This window comes from Centrocercus urophasianus, unplaced genomic scaffold (assembly GCF_019232065.1).
Source record: "Centrocercus urophasianus isolate 14NV4802_14NV808 unplaced genomic scaffold, USGS_Curo_1.0 seq_13, whole genome shotgun sequence".
Classification (NCBI taxonomy): Eukaryota; Metazoa; Chordata; class Aves; order Galliformes; family Phasianidae; genus Centrocercus; species Centrocercus urophasianus.
The window spans coordinates 21,946,672-21,970,328 of NW_024884475.1; the positions used below are offsets into that span (position 1 = coordinate 21,946,672).

At 37.2% G+C, this 23,657-nt stretch overlaps 1 protein-coding gene across 1 annotated transcript in view; it reads left to right on the forward strand.

Annotated features, from left to right (window-relative positions):
* Positions 1-180: 180 nt before the first annotated feature.
* Positions 181-23,657, forward strand: part of SLC30A9 (solute carrier family 30 member 9) — a 28,389-nt gene continuing 4,912 nt past the window's right edge. The window contains 18 exon segments of the mRNA XM_042811855.1: positions 181-254; positions 2,034-2,399; positions 2,401-2,606; positions 4,197-4,373; positions 7,453-7,515; positions 8,818-8,917; positions 9,603-9,695; positions 10,084-10,166; positions 11,366-11,424; positions 12,455-12,522; positions 13,397-13,499; positions 15,330-15,385; positions 16,643-16,778; positions 17,135-17,174; positions 17,601-17,672; positions 18,150-18,257; positions 19,544-19,709; positions 21,587-21,716. Of these exon segments, the coding sequence (XP_042667789.1) occupies positions 181-254; positions 2,034-2,399; positions 2,401-2,606; positions 4,197-4,373; positions 7,453-7,515; positions 8,818-8,917; positions 9,603-9,695; positions 10,084-10,166; positions 11,366-11,424; positions 12,455-12,522; positions 13,397-13,499; positions 15,330-15,385; positions 16,643-16,778; positions 17,135-17,174; positions 17,601-17,672; positions 18,150-18,257; positions 19,544-19,709; positions 21,587-21,716 (2,100 nt within the window).

Sequence of the window (23,657 nt, forward strand, 5' to 3'; positions counted from 1 at the left end):
TGATTTGGTGGCTGTGAAATTATTACAGATCTGGAATAGCATGTGACTTGAAGTTGCCAACTTAAAGGCCTTAGAAGTCTTTACTGAAAAGGTTATAAGCTTTAAACAACAGGGTTCTAACATTGTGGCATGCTTTTTTTTCTTTTTTTCTTGTTTTCTGCCAAAGGAAAGCCTGAGGAAATGACTCCAATGCCAGAGTCAGAGCCAGCCTGCCGCCTTCTGCTAAGCAATACACCAAAACCTTCATGTGATAGGTATGTTAGCAAAGGGAAGGGCAAACATCCCCACGGATGGCATGCTGGGCAGGACTGGCCCCAACTGTCTTTGCAGGTAGCACATGGCAGCTGTGTGGTGCAGCCTGCAACCTGCCATGTCTCCTCACCAGAAGCCCCCTGCTAAAGCAAGGCAATGGTGCTCCATATGCAGCACGTAACTTTGGCCGGGGAGTTCTGCTCCAATGGCTCACAGGCCTCCATCAGATTTACTAATATACAACAGCTCTGCAACATCAAACGTTAACAGATAGAAAGTCCTGTAAGGGATTATTGAGGAAAACAATCTGCTCTCTGCTTCCCTCCCTCATTGTGGAGATCTGTGAAGAGATTTTTTTAAAAAACATTTTTATTATCAGGTCAGAGTGTAGCAAATTGAAAGTGAATTAGATTTTTATATATTTTTTTCTTAAAATAGATTGATTTCATGAGATAAGGGCCTGAATTAGCTTAATGAATAACCATTATTCATTGTGGAACATTAGGTTGCAGTTCTGACCATAGAAATATTGCTATTCAGGGAGAAACAGTATCTCACTGGATCACTATGGCTATACATAGCCTTTTGTCACAGGCAAATTCACTACTAGTGATTGACAACTAACAACTGTGATGTTATGTCTAAGGATTCAGGACTCTGACTTGAGATGCTGTGGGCACACACCATGAGACATGGTGATTTGTCAGTGATTGCTCAGTGCACCCAGCTCCTCCACACTGAGCAAGTTGCCACTGAATTTTTGGTGGTTCTTTGCCTCATTCTGCAGGTGTCAGCATTATCAGCAAAGGTTCATGCAGAGCCCTTGCTCATGTAAATCCTGGCTGACCACCAGCCCAGTAACATCTGTGACTTGGTCTGTGCTGTTCCAGTGATGTTATTTTCCTTCCTGTTTCATATTTACAACAAAAGCAGACAAGGCAAATTCAGTTGAATTAAAAAATGTGACATTATTCAGTGATGATATTCAATTTGGTTTTGGATAGTAAATGATAACCCTAACAAAAAAGATTTTTAGAAATAATGCAACAGTTGGCACCTTTTCTATGGAGCATAGTGTGGACCCTTCAGGATTCTAGTATTTCTGCCTTCAGGATTTCTAGTATTTCTACCTGTATTTTTTTTCAGGTATCTCTTGGGGAGAAAAATGAGAACTTTAACCTCATGATTTTACATATATATATTTAAATTACTGTTTACTTTTTAAAATCCCATGCTGAAACACCAAGGGGCCAGCAAAACATCCATCAGGTGAATGTTACGGCCCTATTAAAATCAGATCACATCTTTATGACTTCACAACTTGCAGTACTTAAGTATTTAACTCCAGTGCTGTCCATCTGTTGGTTAATGACACGGCATCTGCTGCAGTGCTCCTCATTCACCTGGCACAGCCGTGATAGGACTATGGGGAGTGAGATGTTGGTTTAATCATTTCACACAGCATTTCACTCCCATCTGCCTCCACTGGGCATACAGACACACACTGGCGCTGCTAATCAGTGTATGACTGTTAAAGAAGTTACGTGCCAATAAACCTTGTTGGAAAATCTCATCGGGTATGTTAAAGACTGGCACCGCAGTCATTTTCCTAAGTGATCAAACGCTTGGTGGATGATCAGACACATTAATTATCCGCGTTCCCTGCCAACCGAGCTTCTGGTGCATTCCCACGCTTCTCACAGCGCACAAACAAATCCGGGGGAGAGATTACCTAAGCTATCCTGGAAAGCTTCAAGTTGCCAACGCGCTTTTTATAACAGCGTGCAAGGCGCCGCCGTGGCACCGCCTGCGCCGAGGCAGATCAGGCGCGGCGCTGGGGGCGCAGCACAGGCGGTGTCACGCCGGGAGGCCGGCAGTGGGGCACTCACCGCCCGCCGCCGGCGAAGGAAGGAGACGTTACTACATCCCGACTCGCGCCTCAGCCCGAGCCCACGGCCGCGCCTACCTGCGGAAGCCGCCACCTGTGGGAGAAGCGGCGAAAAGCGACGGCTCTCACCCGCGCGCGGCGCATGCGCGGCGGTCGTTCGGGAGCGGCCCGTGAGTCAGCGGAGGCCGCCGGGCGCTCCCTGGGCTCGGCGCACATCCGGGTGCCGCGGCGCCGCCCACCGCCGGCTGCCGCCCGCGGTCGGGGGGGTGCCGCGCCGCCGGGCCGGGCTTCTCCGATGCGCGTCGCCGCCCGTTCGGTGGCCGCTGGCGTGCGGCGGGGAGCGGCCGCGCTCCGTCCGAGGTCGCCGCCATGATGCCGGCCCTGTCCGCCCCGCGGCGGGGCTGCCGCAGCCTGTACCGGCTGTACGTGCGGTGCCAGGCGGCCCCGCTGCGCCGCGCCTGCCACGGTGAGTGCTTGGCCTGTCCGGGAGCGCGGCGTGACCCTGCGTGGGGCTGGGGGCGAAAGAGAGCAAGGTCGGGTGCTGCTGAGGCAGGGCTGGGGCTGCGGCCGACCCTGGGGCTTTGCAGTAAGGTGTGCCCGGGGTGCTGCTGTGTTCGCTGGGACGGTACGTGACAAGCGTGTGTCTCCCAGCGCATCGTCGGCCTCCCGCAAAAACGTAGCGCGTGGTTTGTTTACCGTCATTTCATGAGCTAAAGCGCGGACTTACAGGGCCGTATTAGTCTGTAAACCAAGGCCAGGCCTTCCATTTGGGCCGCAGATTCTGCAAGGTTGAAATTCTTAGCAGCTTTCTTACTGTTACTTAGGGCTGTATTGCAACACAGGCCTTCTTCTGTAGCGGCTGTGTCTGCGAACCGTTTTGGGATGGTGTGTGCATACAGCAAAGAAGGCTACCATCTAAACGTACCAAACAGTTTCTGAGCAATCCTGTTTCATAGGAGCATAGGGAGCGGCGGCACTGCCTGCGTTATGTCACGTATTTGCTGCAGTCTTCTAAAAGCTGTTATCAGTAAGGTCACTGAGTTTCATTTCCTGGGCTTTTGTAGGCTTTTGTACACTTGCAACATCTAAGAGAGAATGAGAGCTTATTTGACAATTTTGGTATTTTTTTCTGCAACGTTCAAGTCAGTGCACACACGCATGGTCAAGTGTGTGCTATAGAGGGTAAAAGTAAGAGTGAAGTTGTTGGTACTTTTATGGAATACACAGTTCTATGAAATGGTCATTGTATTGCAAGGTGTGTTATTCATGCATGGTTGATCGTACTTTGCACGACCTGATTTACCAGCACTGCTTGACTATTTTCGTTCTGTGAAATTATTTATTCCTTTGATGCATTTTTTCCACAGGAACGCTGTGCCCTTTCTGCTGCCTCAGCCAATCTGTTGCTAATGCAGGCAGCCTGAAGGCTGCCCACCAGCGTGGCTTCTTATTGGCTGTTTGCATGTTTGTATTGTAATTTGTCTGTTGTAAATACTGTGGAATTGAAGATTTTTTTTCACTAAGGCTTTTTATAAAACATAATACGCTTTCGCAGGTGATTTCATTAGCATGTTGCTCTTCAGTTGAGCTATGTAACACGTTAATTGGTAATGTACAGTTTATACAGAGCGTGTACACAGTGATAGCACTGGCTAATAGTTTTGTAGTGGTCTGCCTTTGTTCGTTTACTATTACTGGTGGGTTTTTTCTTCATTTGTTTGTTAAGACTTTGAAGCAGTATGGCTGGAACCAGGACTTAATGCGTCAGTGAGCCAGTCTTCTATAATAACTTTGTATCTGAGTCCCAACTTCATCTAGAGGTACTTGCCAGAGCGTATAGGGAAACACAAACAAGTATTTGACTGGAATTTAAAAGGGGTGTTGAAGAGGGGTGAGGAAATTGTGGTGTTCTTCTGTTTTATGAATCCTAAGCGTTAGTAAAATAAGCACAAATCAGTACTTCTAAGCTAATTTCCCATAGCCTATGTTGGTATATACGGACCGTTTTCCTTTAAAAATTGTTGTCTGAAACATCATTTTCTCCTCCCTCTGTCAGGACGGCAAGCTTCAATGAAAAGTGGGAGCCTGTTTTGTGCTTTGCCGTGCAATCGTCTGCCTGTGCAGCTGATGAGTCAAGTCAGAGTTTATACCTCCAATGGTCAGAAAAAAGATCTCGGATCAGAAGATAGAAATGTATCTACCCCTGAAGACGCTGTGCGCAAAGCTGGAACAGGTAGTACTGGGTTGAAATAAAAAACATTTATATAAATGGGAAAAAAAAAATTGTGTGTAAAAACTGATTCTTTTTATTCCACTGTGATACTAGAGCTGCAGAATTCTAGTATTTGTTTCTTCTGGGAATCTATATAGAAGTTTCAAATATGTAAATGGTAAGGAATGCTGAAATTTACTCCTTTATCCTTGCAATATTTAAAGGATTTAGGTTCAGAGTAATCAAAATTAAAATGTGAATATCAGCAGGGATTGGGTAACAAATGGAATATATGAATTTTCTTTGGCCGCTTTGCGTGTTTGTTTTTTTTCTATACTATTGCAGGCTTGCTGTGTGAAATGGTCTAGTAATGCAGATTGGGTGATTGTAAATATTGCACACTGGGACTTCGCCAGATCAGGGCATAGGTGATTGGAGCTGTTTCATATGTTAAAGCTCTCTGATCTTGCAGCTGTCACACCTGCAGCGTTCACATTAAACACTTGATGTAACAGACATGCCTTGACCCTGCTTACTTTTCAGTCTTGTGCTAGTTAGGTACTTGAGAAATTCAGCAGAGTCTTGTGCTTTCTCTGCCATAGCATCACATATGTCATGTTAGCAGGTATTAGTTCTTATTTTAGTAACTTGTAAATTCCTGAGGCTTTGCAGTGGTCTTGAAAAGCTAGTAAGCGTAGTCTGCTAAGAGTATTATTTTTCTAATGCTTGGAACTACAGAAGTAGGTCTTAGATGCTGTTATAAGTGTAACAATTAGATATTGTTTCCAAAGTTTGTAATCAAATTTTAGAATAGGATAATACTTCTCCCATTTATGTTTTTTGGAATATCTTGATCTGAAGATGGTTGCTGAAGGATGAAAATCTTGCTAAAACATCTGCTGAAATACAGGAAAATGTTGTAGAGTCAGTGATAGTTGTTGGTGTCTTCTGGGTTCTTAATATGCAGCTATTGGTGTTCTTGGAAGTTGGACACGTGGAATTTAGTCCAGCTCTATTGCTTTTGTGATTGCTGTGAACTTATGTAATTGGTGACTGTTGTCCAAACGAGTGTCCTGTCCCTCTGACTGTGCTGTCATTAATGATGTTCAGGCTGGTTTTGTATACAATTAGTTGCTTTCTTGTTCTGTGGAGGTTCAGGTTGATCGATGAGCTGATCCTGCACATTGTCTCTGCATGATCTGGAGGAGACATTGCTCTTGGTGGTAGCATGGCCTTAAATCCTCCTGAGCCTCAGGGTAGCTGCGCCATATGGCCACTGTAAGACTCACCTGTTGCTGAGGGTGAGTGCACCTGAAACCGCCCCATAGAGATATTATGTCCATGTTTTGCTTTGAAGTTCACTTTGGAATGCATATTGTTACAGTCACATTTCATATAGGGAGTGTTTTCTGGGGCCTAGAGGAGGGAAATTCATTCTGCATTATGGTTATGTTACCACTATTTGTTTTAAAAGTAGCATTACTTTTTGATACAATTCTCCAAAGATAGTGTTCTGTATATAACAGTTGCCATAATTTTCCAGTAACTTAGATGTTTGCCAAATAATGGATCTTTCATTGGCCTCAGTTTCTTAATCAGTAAAGTTGTGAATTACTTTTTCTGTTAATAGGATATGTAAAATAAAAAAAAGAGAATGTATTCATCTTGAAAGTACTGCCATCATCAAGCTCTGCTTGCTTGCAAAACAGTCAAAGTGAATTGAAGTATTTGATGTATATTTTTTAATTGATCTACTGTGGTGTTTTTTTCCAGTCTCTAGGCCAAGGCTGTGAAGTGTAAGAGGGTAACTGATGAGATCTCTGTGCTTGAGTATAAATTATTATTTTTCCCCTGGAATTTTATGAATCTGCCTATTGTTAGTGCTGGTAGGATGTGTTTAATGAGGTAAACACTTTCATGCAGAGTTACTAAAATTCTCGTGGATAGCTGCCATACTTCTATTCAGTTTCTTGTAAGCAATCTTAGCTGAAGCTTATAATAATTATTAATTTGTCAGCTGCCTGCTGTTTTAAACCAGATAGGAATAGAAATGAAAGCACTTTCGCTTTTGTTTTCAAGTCAAACAATAACTAATAGAGTTGGCTGTTCTAAGAATGCTATTTGTTTATGGTCCAACATTGTTTGTTATGTAATAAGACTGGTTTCCTAAATTTCTGTTTTCCTTACTCATAATTTACTAAGTATAATAGCATTAGTCGTTAGTTGCTAGTAGGGCAATAAGTAACTGTCTGATGAAAAGACAGTTTTGTAGTCTAAGCTTTAAGAATATCTGACCTCTGCATAATTTGAGTATCACATCAAGATAGGAGTATCTCATTGCTTCAAGGTATCAGAATCGTCAGATTATTTTTCTGAAAGCTATGTCAAGAGGTATGAGATAAAGATGCAGTATTTTTGTAAATTTTTATGTAGTACTTCAAATTTCTTCTTAAAAAAATCACTTAAATTACTGGAATTTATTAATTTCCATGTAATAAGATTCACTTCACAGTATTGCAAATTATATTTTATTGTTTTCTTCTAGAGTCATCACTTCAAACTTCTGAAAGAGCTAAAATACTTGGTGGTAATATAACTCCAATTTGTGACACCAAAGTTGTGGCCTTTAGTTTAAATATTATTTAGTTTAAATAGCAAGGGCTTTTTGCTAGTTCAAAGTTTCAGTCCCTTAAAATTTGACTGCACGTTAATCAGCAGTTTTAAGCTGTATCGAAGTTGTGCTTAGTAGTCTAAAGTTTTGTATTAAAATTGCCCCAAACTGTAAGTACACTCTTAAAATATTTTTTAAAAAATCAAGATATATTCTGCTATATGTTACATGTATGTGCTCTTTTTCAAGCTGGTAAGAGTTTACTGATCAGTACTATGTTAAATGTCTTCTGTTTTATTGAATGTTTTGCTATTCGTGCTTCATGTTTTGAGAGTTTTAAATGTTGAAAGTCCAGGATTTTTTACAAATTATCATTATGGAGAGCAATGTTAAGCTATGTTCTTATGTTGAACAAACTATTATACAAAAAAAAAAGAAGACTCTAGTTGTTTCCACATTTGCAGTGAGCTTTATTTTTTTATTTTACAGGACGAGATACTGGCAATACAGATCAAAAGCAGACTTTCCTTAAAGAGCCCATCCAAGTGAAAGGTAAAGAAATACTTCATGTAATGTAACTTTACTGCTGTCAACTAGTGGTCAAAATAAAGATGTCTGTGGGGAAGCTGTCTTCTCTTCAGTTACATTAAAACTAGTGTGAATAACATTTTAAAAATACTCGTATATCAGATTTGTTTGCTACCCAGTTGTTTGAAAATGACTCCTGAAAAAGTAGAGCACAGGAGTATTACTTCTAATTATTCCCTTGTCTATAAATTTTTTTTTTTTTTTTTTAATTACTGATTTCAAGCTAATGAACTTGTCAGGGAAAAAAATGAACTTTTCTCACCTGCTATGACAGTCTGTCCTCCTTGTATCTTTTTAGGCATGTCCATTCACCATTTCAGATTTAGTGCAGCTGAGCCGAATACTTGAAATACTTGATCTTCCCCAAGTCCTTATTCTAAGTCTTCCTCCTTTCCTTCTTATTGCTGAGTTAATCTAATCAGTGTGGTTTCTAAATATATCTTGACCACATGAACTGCCTAATCTGAGTTCCGTAGTGTTCTGATTTCTGCTTGTAGTAAATAGTCTTTTGTCTTTACGTTGTTTAAAAACATAACTGGATAAAATAAAGGCATATCTTTCTTTCATCATTTTAATTTGTCATGCTTGCTTTCTCTCTATCTGTATTTTAAGTTTTTATTATGTTGTTGTGAGTTATGCTATCAGCTCCTGGAAAAGAACTTGTTTAAAACAGAAATTTCTCTTTAAACTCCTTCAAATTAAGTATTTCTGCAGAGAAGCTAACTGAGAACACAAATTCTATCCACAGTCCTTCCTGTCTTTTCCCAGTTAAAAAAAAACAAAAAAAACCCCAAAAAACAAAACCCATCAGATTACAGTGCTCCTCGCTAGCAAGGTGAGGTCCTGTGCAGTCTGCAAAGATTACAGATCTTACCTACAGAATTTGGAATTGTTAGGTGATGGGGAAAAAAACAGAGTTCTTTGATGCCATTTCATTTGTCAGAACAAGGCTTTCCAAACTGCTGTACTTGAATGCTGTATTAGCAGCCAGACAGCATTTCTGACATTGAACTTGTTGGATATATAGCTGACAGCAACCATTAATTGTGTAGGATGTTTGAGATCATTGAACTAGTCAAGTAACATTTTTGGAGATAGAATGATCCTACTGCTACTTGTTTCCAAAGTGTGAACGTTCCTGTCTTTTCTTACACATCTTATGCCTCACCCACAAGTGGATCTCCTCTTAGAGGTATCACAATTTGATATCAAATTGAATTGCATTTTGCAATTTCTGCTTCAATCTTACCTCTTTTTGTTTTTAAGTGAAAGCAGTCCTCAAAAAAAGAGAGTATGGACCAAAATATACCCAGAACAACTTCATTACTGGAGTCAGAGCAATTAATGAGTTTTGTCTCAAATCCAGGTAAGGTGGGTTTGGGTTGAAATTTAAATAGTGAATACTTTTGCATCAAAAGTAATAATGAATTATTCTAGAGTGACTCAGCACAGCAACTTTTTCTGAGCATTTTTGCAGTGTATATAGTGCTAAGTGGCTAACGTGAGCTCTTGTTTACTTACCATTGCAGTGCATTAGGAATCTGAACTTAGTTTGCATGTCTCTGTAATGGTTACCTAAATTAATTTACTTGTATTTATATGACCCTAAAGTTGGCTGAGGAGTGTAGAGCAGCTAATCACTGAAAACTTCATGTTGTGTGAGGTCTGTAATTTGAAGTAAAATATGATCTGCTTCTCTGCAGCCTAACTCCAAAAGTAATGCCTCCTATTTGTTTCCAAGGAAATTACAACAGATACAAAGAACAGAATTACGTTGTTTGATAGAGGAAATTCTCAGCTAAAAAATACTATTTTTTCAGCATAATATTTCTAAATGGTGGTGACTAAGCTGTGAACACTCTTATACAGCACTTGTATACAGTCAGTTACATGCAGATCATTCATTGGAAACGTTTTATTACTTCGTCTTCAATGTATTGTATTTTCATAGTGTGACTACATAATCTGGACTTTTGACTGTGAAAATGCACTCAGATCAAAATTTAGGCTTAAAATAATACAAGCTTCACTAAACTGTCCGCTTTCCTCAGTGATTTGGATCAACTGCGGAAAATCAAACGACGAAGCCCCCATGATGACATTGAGACTTTCACCGTGTACCTGAGATCGGATGTGGAGGCAAAGTAAGAGAATTTTTGTAAAGGAAATGTTTGGCTCATTTAAAATGGATTGTATGAGAGAGAGCTTTTAAAAGTGTGAAAGGACGACAATATTTTCCATTTTCTATTTGAATTACATTTTATTTCTTAATTTTTGTAGCTGTAACTGATTTCATGGATGCTATGTTTCATGTGTTCAATGGTGAAATTCTTCTCCCCTGCTGCCTCTCTCCCAGTTTTTTGTTCTGCAAAGTAATACACGACTTCTTGTCAGAGGGAATGATGTGATTTTCTGTTTTTAGGAAAGTCATTTGTAACGTAGTTAAACTAAAAAGCAGTTACAGGTCTGCTGTTGCATTGAGTGTTACTTGCATAAATAGAACCATTGTTAAGAAGCTTCTATTCTGCACAGGTCTCTTGAAGTTTGGGGTAGTCCAGAGGCTCTTGCTAGAGAGAGAAAACGGCGCAAAGAAGCAGAGATCAAGTACAGAGAAAGTAAGTACAGAGTTTTCAAATTAATGTAAGTAAACAACAAAGTATGATTGGAAATCCACTAGAATGGGCAATGTATTTGTTATTTCGTTGAGAATGTACAAATTTGGACAATTACCGAGTAAGATTTTATGGAATATTGTTAGTGCAACTCATTACTACCTAAATGGTAATATTCTGTTACTATCTTATAGTTTATTAATCATGTGGTATAACAAGAACGTATATTCAGTTGAAATCTGTTGTCATACTTTGTTTCTAGTGGGGAGTTTTCATTTCTGGATGATAAAAAAGGCTTGGGATTTTTCTTACTGACAGTATTCCAAAGATGTAAAACTCATCTGAATCTTTAAATTGAATTTTTGCTTTATTTTTCTTCTGAAATAACTTCAGTGCCCTTCTGCTTCAGAACGGGTAAAAATATACTAAAATAATCTTTTTCCTTAAAATTATTGTTGTATTGGTATTATCAATTGCAGCTACAGTTAAATCAGTATAGCTTGTAATGGATTTGGATCCATCTGGTCAGTTAAATCTCATGAGAGGTAATACCTCTTCAAAGTACTTCCTCCTGTAAGTACTTTAAAATCAGAGTTTTACTTTACTTTAGTTTACTTTAAAATCAGAATTTTTTTTAAATATTGTTGAAACAATGTTGCCTCTGGAATATTTACTTTGAAGTTAACAAACCACATTAGTGGGTGGGAAAAAATACAGAAGTTAAGAGTCATGCAATGAAGCACCCTCTCTTCTCCCCTTTTGTGGCAAAAAGGATTGGGAGTGTAGAACCCCTGGATTCAGTTATGGAGTGTTGGCATTTATTTTTTGTTTGTTTTGGGGGTTTTTTTTTTGTTTTGTTTTTTAACATAAAGGCAAAGGAAGGAAAGCAAAAACTGTATTTTGAGTTTTTCTCTCTGTATGTGATCCTTTGTTGGTGGAAATGGTGACAACGTATGGGATCGTAGCAGATTTTATTCAGCATTTCGTGTAAGGTCATAATATTTATTTCTGATTAACAATACTGGGGGCAGTTTTTCACAAACAAAAATCCCTTTAGGAGATGTTAATTGGGTAAGACTATCTAGCTTTTATTAGAACTCAGCTGCTATATGGAGAGGGGGAAGGAACAAATCCACACAACCTTAAATTCCCGAAACATCTAATAACTAGAAAGTACTCATGGTAACAATTTTGTGCTGCAGATTTATTTAGAAACCAAAGGCTATTGAAGGAATACAGGGAGTTCTTTGGAAATACTAAGGTAAGTGTTGTTTTAATGTTTTTCACTAGAAAAATATCATGGGATGTACTATGACAGTTTTTAAAGGGGAAAAAGGTTGTGAAACAGTTTCATAAACTAAATATTATTGTAAGTGTAAGTTTTTCTTTCTTTTTTGTCAGTTGCCTTCTTGGTAACACAATTGTGTCTTTTTGGATTTTACCTACATCATTGAGTGTCCAACATTTTGGCTTGCCTGCTCCTCACTGAGCAAACCACAAGTGTCTCAGGCCTTATATAAAATGTACCATAGTTAATGTATATAAGTAATGAAACTTTTTTTGTGTATTTTTATTAAAGCTTAAAAAACAGAGTGCATAAAAAACATAAAACAATGGGATATTTGACCCTGTTTTTGTGAAAGTAATGCCTGGTTTGATGGAAGTGGTTGCAAACCTTAGTGTGCTCTTATGGTCTTCATCAGAGATTTTGGTTGGAATATGACTTCCTGCACTTCATCCTTGACGATAATTGTTCACAGATGCAAAAAGCATGTATTGTTAAAAAGTGGGCTGTGAGTTGGATGTGTTTGACCTATGGTCTATAAATGTGTAGTATAGTAAATACGCTGTTAATTTGAGAAAATGCAATGGGCTTCTTAAGGGAAAAAAGCCATCACACCAGTTCTTGCATTACTCTTGGCTGCCTCTTTGCTTAGGCAGATATTTTCCCTAGATCCAGGTACTCCATCATGGTGGACTGATTTCTTCACTTTCCTGCTGAACAGCTGGCTCTGCTGTTATGGTTGCAGTGGCCCCTGGTGGAGACTGGAGGCTCTGTTGGCTGTTTATCTTTTTTATAGCCCTCTATTTGTTGTAATGTGTAAGACCTCACTGCAGCTCAGTGAACATTCAGTAGTAAATTAATAGTCTTCAAGGCCTGCAGTTTCACTTTTTGAGGACTAAGATGTTATTGAGTAATTTGTTCAGCAAATACTTTCAGAGATCCTCTTCAAGATTTGTCTGCTTTGTTTTAGTAACTTGTTTTAATATTCACTTATTTAATTTTACAGCCACGCTCCAGTGCATCAGCTATGTTTTTCAAGGGACCAGGGAAAGTGGTAATGGTAGCTATTTGCATGTAAGTTTAAAAAGGAAAAGTTTTGTTTGTGCGAAGATGAAAAACATTGGTTTTTATTATCCTGGAAAGGGGAACATTCTGTGTGCTGGAGATACCTTTGTCTCTGTAACTGGAGTTAATAGACTTGTTTATTTCTTGTTGGTGAGAAAGACGTTCAGTAAATACATTCATCAATGTGTGGAGATAAGACAGAAAGTATCTCTCTGATCAGAGAAGAGCAGATTTTTTTGAAGATGATTAAGTGATTTATTAAAGCTAAAACCAAGATTATGAAGGGCATGCAGAGGCAGATGTTTAAAGTTGTTCGTCCTTGTTCCCTTGTGATAGGAAGCTTTTGTTTTAAAGATCATTTCAGGTACATTTTCAAGATCTTTCATATGACAGCAGCAAGTGACACCGTTTTCTCTTTCTGCTGTTACTCACTACTGTGTCTTAAAAGTCGGAGTGCAAAAAAATGGCACTGATAATCCAGTTTTAAAGGAAATGAACATAGAGAGTGTCTGGCATCATACATGAAAATATGTGAAGTTTTCCTAAGTGTGGCTTAATGGTGGCTACCGTTCATATCTCATAAGACCTGTACATCTGTAAAATATATATTTAAAATGAATTATTTCTTTACTAAGACATTGTTAATACAAAGGAGCAAAATGGAAACTTATGCAAAGATACTTGTTTAGCTATTTTAGTTTTCTTTTGAAATGACATGCCTTTTTGCCTCAAGAATTTTAGTTGATTGAATGTCCTTCCTGGACATTCCTCTAGTAAGTGGGAAGTGGGATTGCATGATTATACACTGCTTCTAGTTTTGCTGAAAATGTTAAAGACCAAATATTCAGATGTTTGTTAGCTTATTTCTTCTCTTCATTTTCAGAAATGGGTTGAATTTTTTCTTTAAGCTACTTGCTTGGGTTTACACGGGTTCTGCAAGTATGTTTTCAGAAGCTATACATTCTTTAGCAGACACATGCAACCAGGTGAGGTTTTTTTTTTCATGCTGCTTCATTTAGTGTTTGTAATTATTTTTTTTAAGAACAAAAGTAAGTACTTTTTATCATCCTGGAAAGCAGTTATTCAGTGTACTAGTTAGTATTTAGTCTAAAGGCCATTTGAAGTCGTCTTAGTTTTTATTTGACTAGTCAGTTACATCTGAGAGAGCGTGTTTTTTGTGTTCTTCTCAATGATTAAATACATTTTGATTTAAATCATTCAGATTACGAAGCCTGCCCATGGTGTGACAAGCTATGCATGCACACATGCAGGAGGAGCACTCTTCACTGCATATGAGTCATAAATAAGTGCATTTTTAGTTTTCTGGAGGCAAGGGGGAGTATCACATAAAACATACTGTTACTGTGTATAGTTCTTACCAAATTGTAGGCTGATGAGGGCACGTTTTGTCGGAAATGCTGGTTACTTCAGAAACATTGCAAAACCCAGGGCTCTTCCTGCTGTTCTGCAGTCTGAGTGCAGTGTTGTTGCTACTCTGTTGCACGTTCGCTTGTCAAATACAGTGATTGCTGCAGGCTTATCTGGCTGCTCTCCTATTCTTTACACTAACGTCTGTAATTTGGCAGAGTGTTCATAAACCAGCAGTGGAGTAATTGACCAAGTCAATAAGACCCAGAGCCCGTATTTGCAGAGTCTAGAAAGATTTATCTCTGATTATAAATAAAAACCCATTTTAATATTTGGGCTAGTGTTTATGTTCTGATAATTCTGTTTGTAGTATATATACATATTATTTTACCTCTCCCGTGATTACTTTCAGCCTTCTAAGCTGTTACTTTTTTCATATGATTCATCATTCTTATTTCAGTTGCTACTTAATTTTTCTTCAGATAATAGGATGAAAGTACACTGACAAAGTTTATACAGGTTAAAATGTTAGTCACAGATTGTCCTGGGACTTATTCCTCATCTTGTTTGTCACTATGCATATGCATAATGTAACCAGTCTTACCTTTTGGAAGCAGAATCAGAGCCAAATACCTGAATTTTAGTGTATGTGATCACCCCTCTCTGCCTTGATCTCTGCTCATCCTGGACAAGCATGATATATTAATCATCTTAATTTTTATTGCATGCATGTCCTCATACTTCAGCAGTTAAATTTTAATCTCTGTTAATGTAAGAATGAGACAAGTCAGAATGTGAATTCTGAAAGTTTATTTAGAAGTAAGTTGAAAGAGGAGTTACAGTAATTAGAACTGTATTCATCTAGTTAATGTGTCGTCAGTGAGACATGAAACAAAGCTGGTGTACAAAGAATACCTCTTTATTATTTTATCTGAATGTTAAGTAGAAAAACGTTTCACGTCAGGTATGGAAATAGAAAGATAGAGTTTGCTTAGTCATTGCTTGGTAAAATAATGCTGAGAATTATGAAATTATTGCTTTAAAATTATATTCCATTGCCATAGTCTCTGTATAATTCCTCTTCAAAAGAGATCTATTTAAGTGGTTTTGTTTCCTGAAAATCCGTGCTTCTTCACATTGAAGCAGAATGACAACACTTGTGATTACATGTGGTGTTCACTTCAGGTTACAATTCTGAAATCTCTTACAGTTATAATTAACAATATTTTGTGGGGGGGAAAAAGGTTACATTTGATTAACAGTTACTAAAGGTTATGCTCCAGTTCTAATAAAACACGAAGAACAAAAACATAGATGCAAATCAGCATATTACATTTGCTTTTATTTCTCTGTCAAGTTCGCATGAAACAGAATATTACTAATTGTCATGGTTTTGTGCTGATATTTTCTTCAATTAATGTATTTTTTTTAAATTTTGTCTTAAATAGGCATTGCTAGCTTTGGGCATCAGTCAGTCTGCAAGGACACCTGACCCTAGTCATCCGTAAGCTTTTGGAGTAAATAGTGGTTTCAATAATCATATGTAGGAGTAAGATCAGCTTTGTGCAGTTTTTATTCTTTTTATATGTGCCATTTTTGTATCATTCCTGAAATGCTTGTTATTTTTAACATGAGGAAAAAATAAAAGCAAAAAGATTTCTGCCAAACTGCAGGAGTTCTAGCTTCGGTGGCTTGATACGTATTATATTTAATGCTTTTTGTTGGGTTAATACGTGTTTTGATGTGCACTGTTTTAATTGGCTTTATTCCTTTTAAGCTGTTCTGAACTCTTCTGCCTCTACCAGTGGTTAGATTTGTTGTTTTTACATATTACACTAACATTAACATTTAAAATACAAACAACAACAACAAAAAAAACCACCCAAGCCCCAACAGAGTGTTTTCTGTTTTTTTGCAAGCGTACTTGTATTTCAAGAAGAGGTGTTTGACTCAAATTACTGTTTGCTCTTAGCTAAGTAACAGGTTTTAGTGGTACATTCTTACCTTTCTTCATGAACATCTGAAGCTACCATCTCCATGATTGGTTTCTTGGTCTTTGCATGCTTTACAGTTTACATATTTGAGCAAGTCAGTTTTAATTGTAAACAATTTTAATATATGTCTATATATATATTTTAATATATGTTTAATATATGTCTCATTTACGTAATAGCTTCATTTTTTCACCATTAAGAGCTTCAAGTAATTTGAAGAAATTTAATCTTAATTAAGTAACTTACTGGAAAGAGATGCCAAGAATGTTTCAGCAATCACATTTTTCCGTGTTGGTGTTATGCACTGCTATTTAAATGTCACTGAGAGATGTACTGTTTGCAGTAGCAGTTAGTATAAGGAATAAAGGCACACTGTGATATTGCATTGCCTCTTCCCTCTGCTCATAAAGACTGCAAGCTTTAAAGGTTTCTGAAATAAAAGTGTCAAAGTTTTCTTCCCTTTTCATTAGCATTAAAAAAATGTGTAGACTAACTGCCTATAAGGTTAGAGGTTTTTGTTTAGAAGTAGCATTTCAATATAATGTAAAAGTGACATGATTTTTTCTTTTTTACAGTAGTTAGAAAAAAAAACAGTCTCTAAGACCTAGTACAGCTAGTATAGTTTGTTATAAAGGAATTAGATTATGCTTGATGTCTTAGTATGTACTTGATAATGTTGTTTGCGTGGTCACAGAGAAAGCTTGTAGACGTGTTTGCGGAGATGTGGTAACTTATTTTCCTAAATCACTTTCTTTCTTTATCTCTAGGTATGGTTTCACAAACATGCGCTATATTGCCTCCCTGATTAGTGGGGTGGGCATTTTCATGATGGGTGCAGGACTTTCTTGGTATCATGGGATCATGGGTTTACTCCACCCTCATCCTATAGAATCTCTACTCTGGGTAAGCTAATCTTGTTTTCTTATCATATCTGTACATGGTACTGCTGACTTAATAGGAAGTAATGGCACCCTCTGAAATTCACTTCTTGAGTCATTTTGAATCCCAGCACACTTAACTGAAACCATCCTTAATGACCGTGTTTTGAGGTTTCGCCTCCTGGGATCCTTTTCTATTTTACAATATATTGTTTATTTCAAGTATTGTTGGTTGCAAGATCACTTTTGTTTTTCTGTTTATGAACAACTATGTGGCAAGGTGTCTAATGACATTCTGGAATGCAGCTTTAGGGTAGTCTGTGGTGAAGAGATCAATAGACATTAACTCAGATTTCTTTTTTTTGTCCCCACCCCATACAGGCATACTGCATTTTGGCAGGGTCACTGGTATCTGAAGGAGGTATGTAGCTCCAAGCAGTATTTCTATTAGAATAATGTCTGACGCTCTATTCTGAGTAATTGCTTATACGTAGTCCTTACTTACACAGCAGTAAAGTTTTGAACTCTGTTGGTGACAGCTGTGCTAAACAAAAGAAATGGAAAACTTTGCTTATCTATTTGTAATAAGAAGTTGAAAAATGCATCATTTGAAAGTATATCTAAATGCCTTTTTGATATTTAACTATGCATGTAGATTAACTGATGATGTGTACGGGGAGGCGTGTGTAGAAAAGGATACTTTCTGCTTTATCAGACAATCAATAAATAGTCAGATTTCTTTCTTGATGATCTGTTGTGATGATACGAAGGAGAGTCCCCCCTTTTCAAAATGAACACTTTTTTTTTGCCTCTAATTTTTTCAGCAGCTACTTTGGTCTTGTTTCAGCTACCCTTCTTGTTGCTATAAATGAAATCCGCAGGAGCGCTCGAGCCAAGGGTCTGTCATTTTATCAATATGGTATGTGTCCTTGTAGCAGTAAGGTATGTGATTATTTAAAACAGAACCTATTTGTTTCCATTTGCATATAGAAATAATTTTGTCCCTTCACTTCCAATTTACCCCTGCTTTATTGGTTTGTTTTCTATTCTAGTAAGAAGGACATTTTACAAATTAGATGATAACCTGTTGATTTAAGTTGCAGTACTTAAATACTCTTACTGAAGTACTTTTTTTTTTTTTTTTTTTTAATAAATTCTGCTGTACACTTTTGAAATGTTCAGGAGAATCTTCCACAGTTGCTTCCATGATATGCACTGGGTTTGTTCTCTTCATTTGTGAATGCTTTGTGAAAGTGTATAGAATTCACAGTTTACAACTATTTAGTGAAGGAATCTTTTTGTCTAATTTGATATGTTAACATTGTTCATAGAATACTATGCAGAATGCTGTAAACCTAAGATTTCCAAAGCAGTCTAATTTTTTTTGTGTATGCAGTTGTGCAGAGTCGTGATCCAAGTACCAATGTGGTGTTACTGGAAGATGCTGCAGCAGTTCTGAGTGTGGCTGTAGCTGCTACGTGCATGGGTCTGACTTCTTTAACAGGTAAAATTCTGCCTCAAATTGAGGCAAACTGAGTATGAATTTCTTCCCGTTAATTATATGAACACAGAGTATTTGGCTTGCGTTGATTGACTTAAATACAGCTCTACTCTTCTCTGGTCCCTGAACTTATGTGGGCTTTCAGAAATTTGTGCTGGTTTCCAGTAATTTGAGTTAAAAGTATTTAAAAAAAAAAAATAAATTAAGTCTGTTTTTCCTTATGTTTGTTATTAAAGGGATTAGGCTTGAAAAAGTATGTGTCCACGAATGGATCTAACTTTCTCTTGAGCTGTTTTTGTGGACAAGCTAAGATATTTTAGAAATATGCTCGTTATAGTCATATATTTAAATTACGTATTCTACATAATTAGCGCTGCTGTAATCAGTGGTATTCAGCTGCATGAGCGCGTTGGAGTGGGATTTAAGGAAGCAGTTCTTTCCTTCCTTTTGATATGTAATGGTGTTAGTATTATATTCTGATTGTAATAAGTGTTCTCGAGCAATGTGGCAGACCCAAATCGTGCATGATCTGTATAGCAACTGGTTCAAAATGTGTCTTTGCACAGTTAAAATGTATTGAGGGAATGTTATTTATTTACCCCTTTTAAAGGCTTTGACTTTTTAAAATAATCGTTTAAAAAATGTACAGCAATTTTGTGTGTGTGGCTTTTAACGAATAAGTTGCAAGTTCAAATTTGTTATGGAGAAGTCTTTTTTTTTTTTTTTTAATTCCAAGTCTAGTTTCTTTTGTAAATTTCAAACACAATGATGTTTCTACCAATTTGAATACGTTTAATATCCATTATATAAATACTGTGTTCCAGAAATGGTTAATACTTGAGAACATTTGAGTTGATAGGAAAGATCATGCAGGAAATCTGTTTTGTTTTCCATCAAAATTATAGCTATATAATTAACTTCATAAAGCATTCTGCTTCACTGATAGAAGAACAAAGATGTTTGGTTGTGCTGTTACATATGTTTAAATGTATAAACTTAAATCTGCACCCAGAAACCCAAATAACCGAACAGCATGCTCATTTATCAGTATTGTAGTAGAAAGGAATATATGATATTTTTTATCTGGGAGAAGGGAGGGATTTAAGGCTTTATCTTAACGATAACTTTTTTCTTCTAGCTTCCTCTTGTTGATTGGTAGTAAAGAATTGCTAATCCCCAAAACAAAAATGCATACCCAAACAAACTGAGAGCTCCTTTCAGTGGGAAATCTGAATTACCTGATACATTTTAGAAATGTACCATAAACTAATTTGAGATGTGTTGTTTAGGAAACCCATACTATGACAGCGTGGGGTCTCTTGGCGTTGGAACTTTGCTAGGAACTGTGTCAGCATTTCTGATCTACACTAACACTGAAGCCCTGCTGGGACGATCTATTCAACCTGAACAACTGCAGCGACTTACTGAGTTACTGGAAAGTGATCCTGTAGTAAGGTGAGAATCCTTGCAACTCAAAAATTCTACTGAGCAGCAAAAGCAGGAAAATAACGTTATGGGAAAATCATTAGAGCACTTAAGAAAAGTCTTCTGGTTTTAAGGTGCGATCTTCTGTATTGAGATTTTGGAATGTTAGTTGTTACTGACTTCTGTGCTAAAAATGTAATAAGTGAATGCTTCTACCTCCCAGATGTTCCACAGCTGAAAGGAAACTGCATGTGTGTAACAACAGCTACATTAATTCCCAGAATTTCCACATGACTTAATTGAGAAGGCTGTGACAAATTTAGAAGTGACTTCAAATACATGAAATACTAGCACAGAAATGATGCTGCCATGTTGCTTTTATAGCTTATCAGGCTTAACTGTTTTAATTCTGTGTTACTGTTAATATTCAGTGTCTGGAGCTCAGTAGCAGCTGCCACTGTAGTGCTGCAGTAATGCTGTGGTATAATAGATTCTGCACGTTAGGTGCTTACAGAATGAACACGATGCTAATTTCTCTTTCTTTGGAGATTTGCAATTGGAAATAGCAAACTTAGAGCTCATTGTAATTCAGAAATCTTGAATAAATGGTTTTTAAGGAGCTATTTTGGATTTCTTCAACCCTATTAGCCTTAATTTAGAAGCAAAACACTTCTGGTTTTCTTATTGATCTTTAGTTGTGAATATGCTTCTGAGTAAATCAGCTACAATATTTTAGGGTATTTATTTATTTATTTGTAGTCAGTTCCAAGGTCTGAAGGAAAACAAACAAAAAAAGACCTTTCATTTCTTTCAGCTATTCCTGTCTTTTAAGTCCTGCATTGTCAGGAATGTTTCAGAAATGTCTGAACAAATTTCAGAAATTTGAATGTTCTGCAATTCATATTCAATCCGTATTTTAGTCTGCTTTTTTCTGGCCTGGATGGAAAAATGTGGAAACTTAATATGCAGTGACAATTTTAATTTCTACTTGTGTTAAGGATAAAGTAAGTTTTTGTTAATCTAACTAAGGACATAAAGGTAAAAGAGTTTCATTATTATTATATTAAAGTATTGAACTGCTGAAGTGAACTACAGTGTGTCTCGATCTGAAGTTTATTTGTATCCTATCCCTGAAAATTATAGGGCTTTTTGGTTATTGCTTCTATTTGTGCATCATGGAACTTACTTAACAAACTTGAGTGAAGCTATACAATAAAAAATCAGAAGGATTCAGTTGTCCAAAATGTTGCAACATTTATCTTGAAGCATCTTTTAAGGACCTTTGAATAAATAAATATTGTCACCAATTACAAACAGCTGTACTGTGATTAGTCATGATCAATTATTCAGTATGATCAAAAATGAGTTCCAGACACAACATCCAGTACTTTTTCTTGTGTTAAATGTAGCTTGGAATAGAAAACTCTCCAAATCACACCCTTACAAATTGTGCATTTAGCTAGGAAAGTGCATTTCTGTAATTGCAATGAGTCCTTCCAGTAACTACTGTGATGAATCAGCTCATTGTTCCTTACCTCAGAATTGAGGGTACTTAAAGATTTTTTAAGTAGCTGCATGTATGTTTTTTTTAATTCCAAAATGAATTATGTTTCAGAGTGGTAGAAAGCACAAAACCTTCCATGTGGTATCAAATAAGTTGTACTTAAAAGCTAAAAGGTTATTTTAAAATTCTTTCTCAAATACTACAAATGTAGTTCTGAGTCTACCATGCTTCTTGCAGTCTGCCTTTTGTTGTAGCCATCCCTTTAATAGGTGGGGATGCTTGTGTTGGCGTAGCAGGTACCTGTGGGAGTGATCTAACTAGTTAAATGTAAACCAGTATTTGATGGAAGTGCGTGATGACAACATGATTTCAGTAATTTCAAATTTAAAAATTATGGTTTCAGAGCAATTCACGATGTTAAAGCCACAGACATGGGAATGAGCAAAGTGAGATTCAAGGCAGAAGTAGACTTTGATGGACGGGTTGTTACACGTTCTTACCTGGAAAAACAGGACATTGAACAGCTGCTACAAGTATGTTTAAACAAAGTGATTTTGTTACTTCCAGCATTTGATTTTGCTTTGCAGCTTCAAGTATACTTAAAATTTTTTCAAGTAGATGAGATGTTGAAATGACTTCTTCGTTTTGAACGTTTGCAGATGTCTTTACTTTGTGTTAGTGTATCTGTATGCAGAATTGTAATAACGTGCTGCTGAGATAGACCCATTTCTGGGCTTAGCAGGGCTTGAGTAAAAAGGAGGGCAGATTTTTAAATCAACTTAGAAAAATGCAGATCTGTCTAAAATTGTTCTGGTGAGAATGCAGCTCATCAAATAAATGGTTTTTTTTTTTTAAAATTACAACAACTTCAGGCAGCGCTAGAAGGCTGTCAGCTAAGCAAAAGCATGCTTTTTGGCACAGGTATTTGCCTTGGGTGCTAAAGATGCAATGGCTGTATATATCTTGCCTTTCAGGCTAGACTTGAATATGGATTGTTTGCATGATGTGATTCAGCATTTTGACAGCATTCGCATTCATCAATTAACCATCCTTGATGTCTCTGATTCTAGAGTTGTTCAGAAAGCTTTTTTAAATCCCTCCCTTCAGTATTGAAATGCAAAACCCCACTGAGTTAGGGTTAATTTTGCATAGTAAAGCTATGAAGTCTGTAGTAAAGAATAATCTATCTAAACTATAGGGAGAATTTTAAGTAGGCAAAATCTGCTGACACATCTATTTTCACAAGTAACTATTTATTATATGCATTTACTTGTGTAGCTATCAGATTTTTCTCTGCTGTCCTTTCAAAATGAAAGTTTGAGGTCTACATTGTATGTGTGTCCATTAAAGATGACTTAGCAGTTGTCTGAGTTTGTGTGTAATTAGTGCAAATGTTTAAGCCATTAGTCCGTGTCTCAAGTTTTAAAACATACTGCCCTTTAATAACAATAAAAGTGTATGTGTGTGTATGTTTAGAGAGCGAGCAATAAGGGATCTGTTCATGTATTGGATTTCAATTTAATATACTTTTTGGAAGGAAGAGAGCTATCAGATTTGTGCAACAGGTAACACAGGCTTGCTTGATTTTTATATTGCCAAGTCTGAGTTGGTTTGTGTTGCTCTTACGGCTGTTCAGTAGCACCCTTGTGTCAGCTGTGAAAACATCATTAAAAGATAGCCACTTTCAGTAGGACTCAGTCATCCATAATCAAGGGCAGACATAATGCTTGCCTTTTTGTCTGTGTTTCTTTGAATTATTAGCTTATCCTGTAATGGTGTCAACACTGCTTATTCTGAAGTAGTAAAATTTATCAGTTGAAGTGCTGTCACTCAGGTTAATCTCACTTCTTTTGCTTGTTAGACTTGCCCGTGTGATAGTCCAACATCAGTGGGATTGGGGGATATTTTTTAAGCTTGTTCTGGTACATTATTAGTCTCTTCTGTCCCATTACTCTAAAACTGAAGACAAAGCTGTTGTTTTGTAGTTGTATACAGATGATGAACTGGCTCTTTTACTGAGTCTTACAGATCACCTACTTGTCCTATACTGCAGCTGTATCGTCCATTCTGTGGCTGAGATACTAGAGGACAAATGGCTTCTGGTCAGCTTGGTTCTTGGTTGTAAGACCTCCGAGGAAATCAAGGAGTGTAACATCCTGTCTTCCTTAACCTTATTGTTTCAGTTTGTTATACACTTGATCTCCTGGTCTTAGTTCTTGTCAGCTGTCTTTGAGTTTCTTTTTCATATTATTGAGAAGCATTCCTTACAGCAGCTTTCACAGCAATTGTTGTGGGATTGAAGATCAGTTGGTAATATGACTCCCAGGCTAAGCAGTGTATGCATAAGCAGGAATGCATGAAAATAATGAAAAAATACAGTATCATTCTCTGCCAGAAAGTGATACCCCAGAAGCTTCCAGAAAATGAATGAAATTTTCTAGGCTTAGTTTGCAAATAAAGGAGGAAAAGAAAAC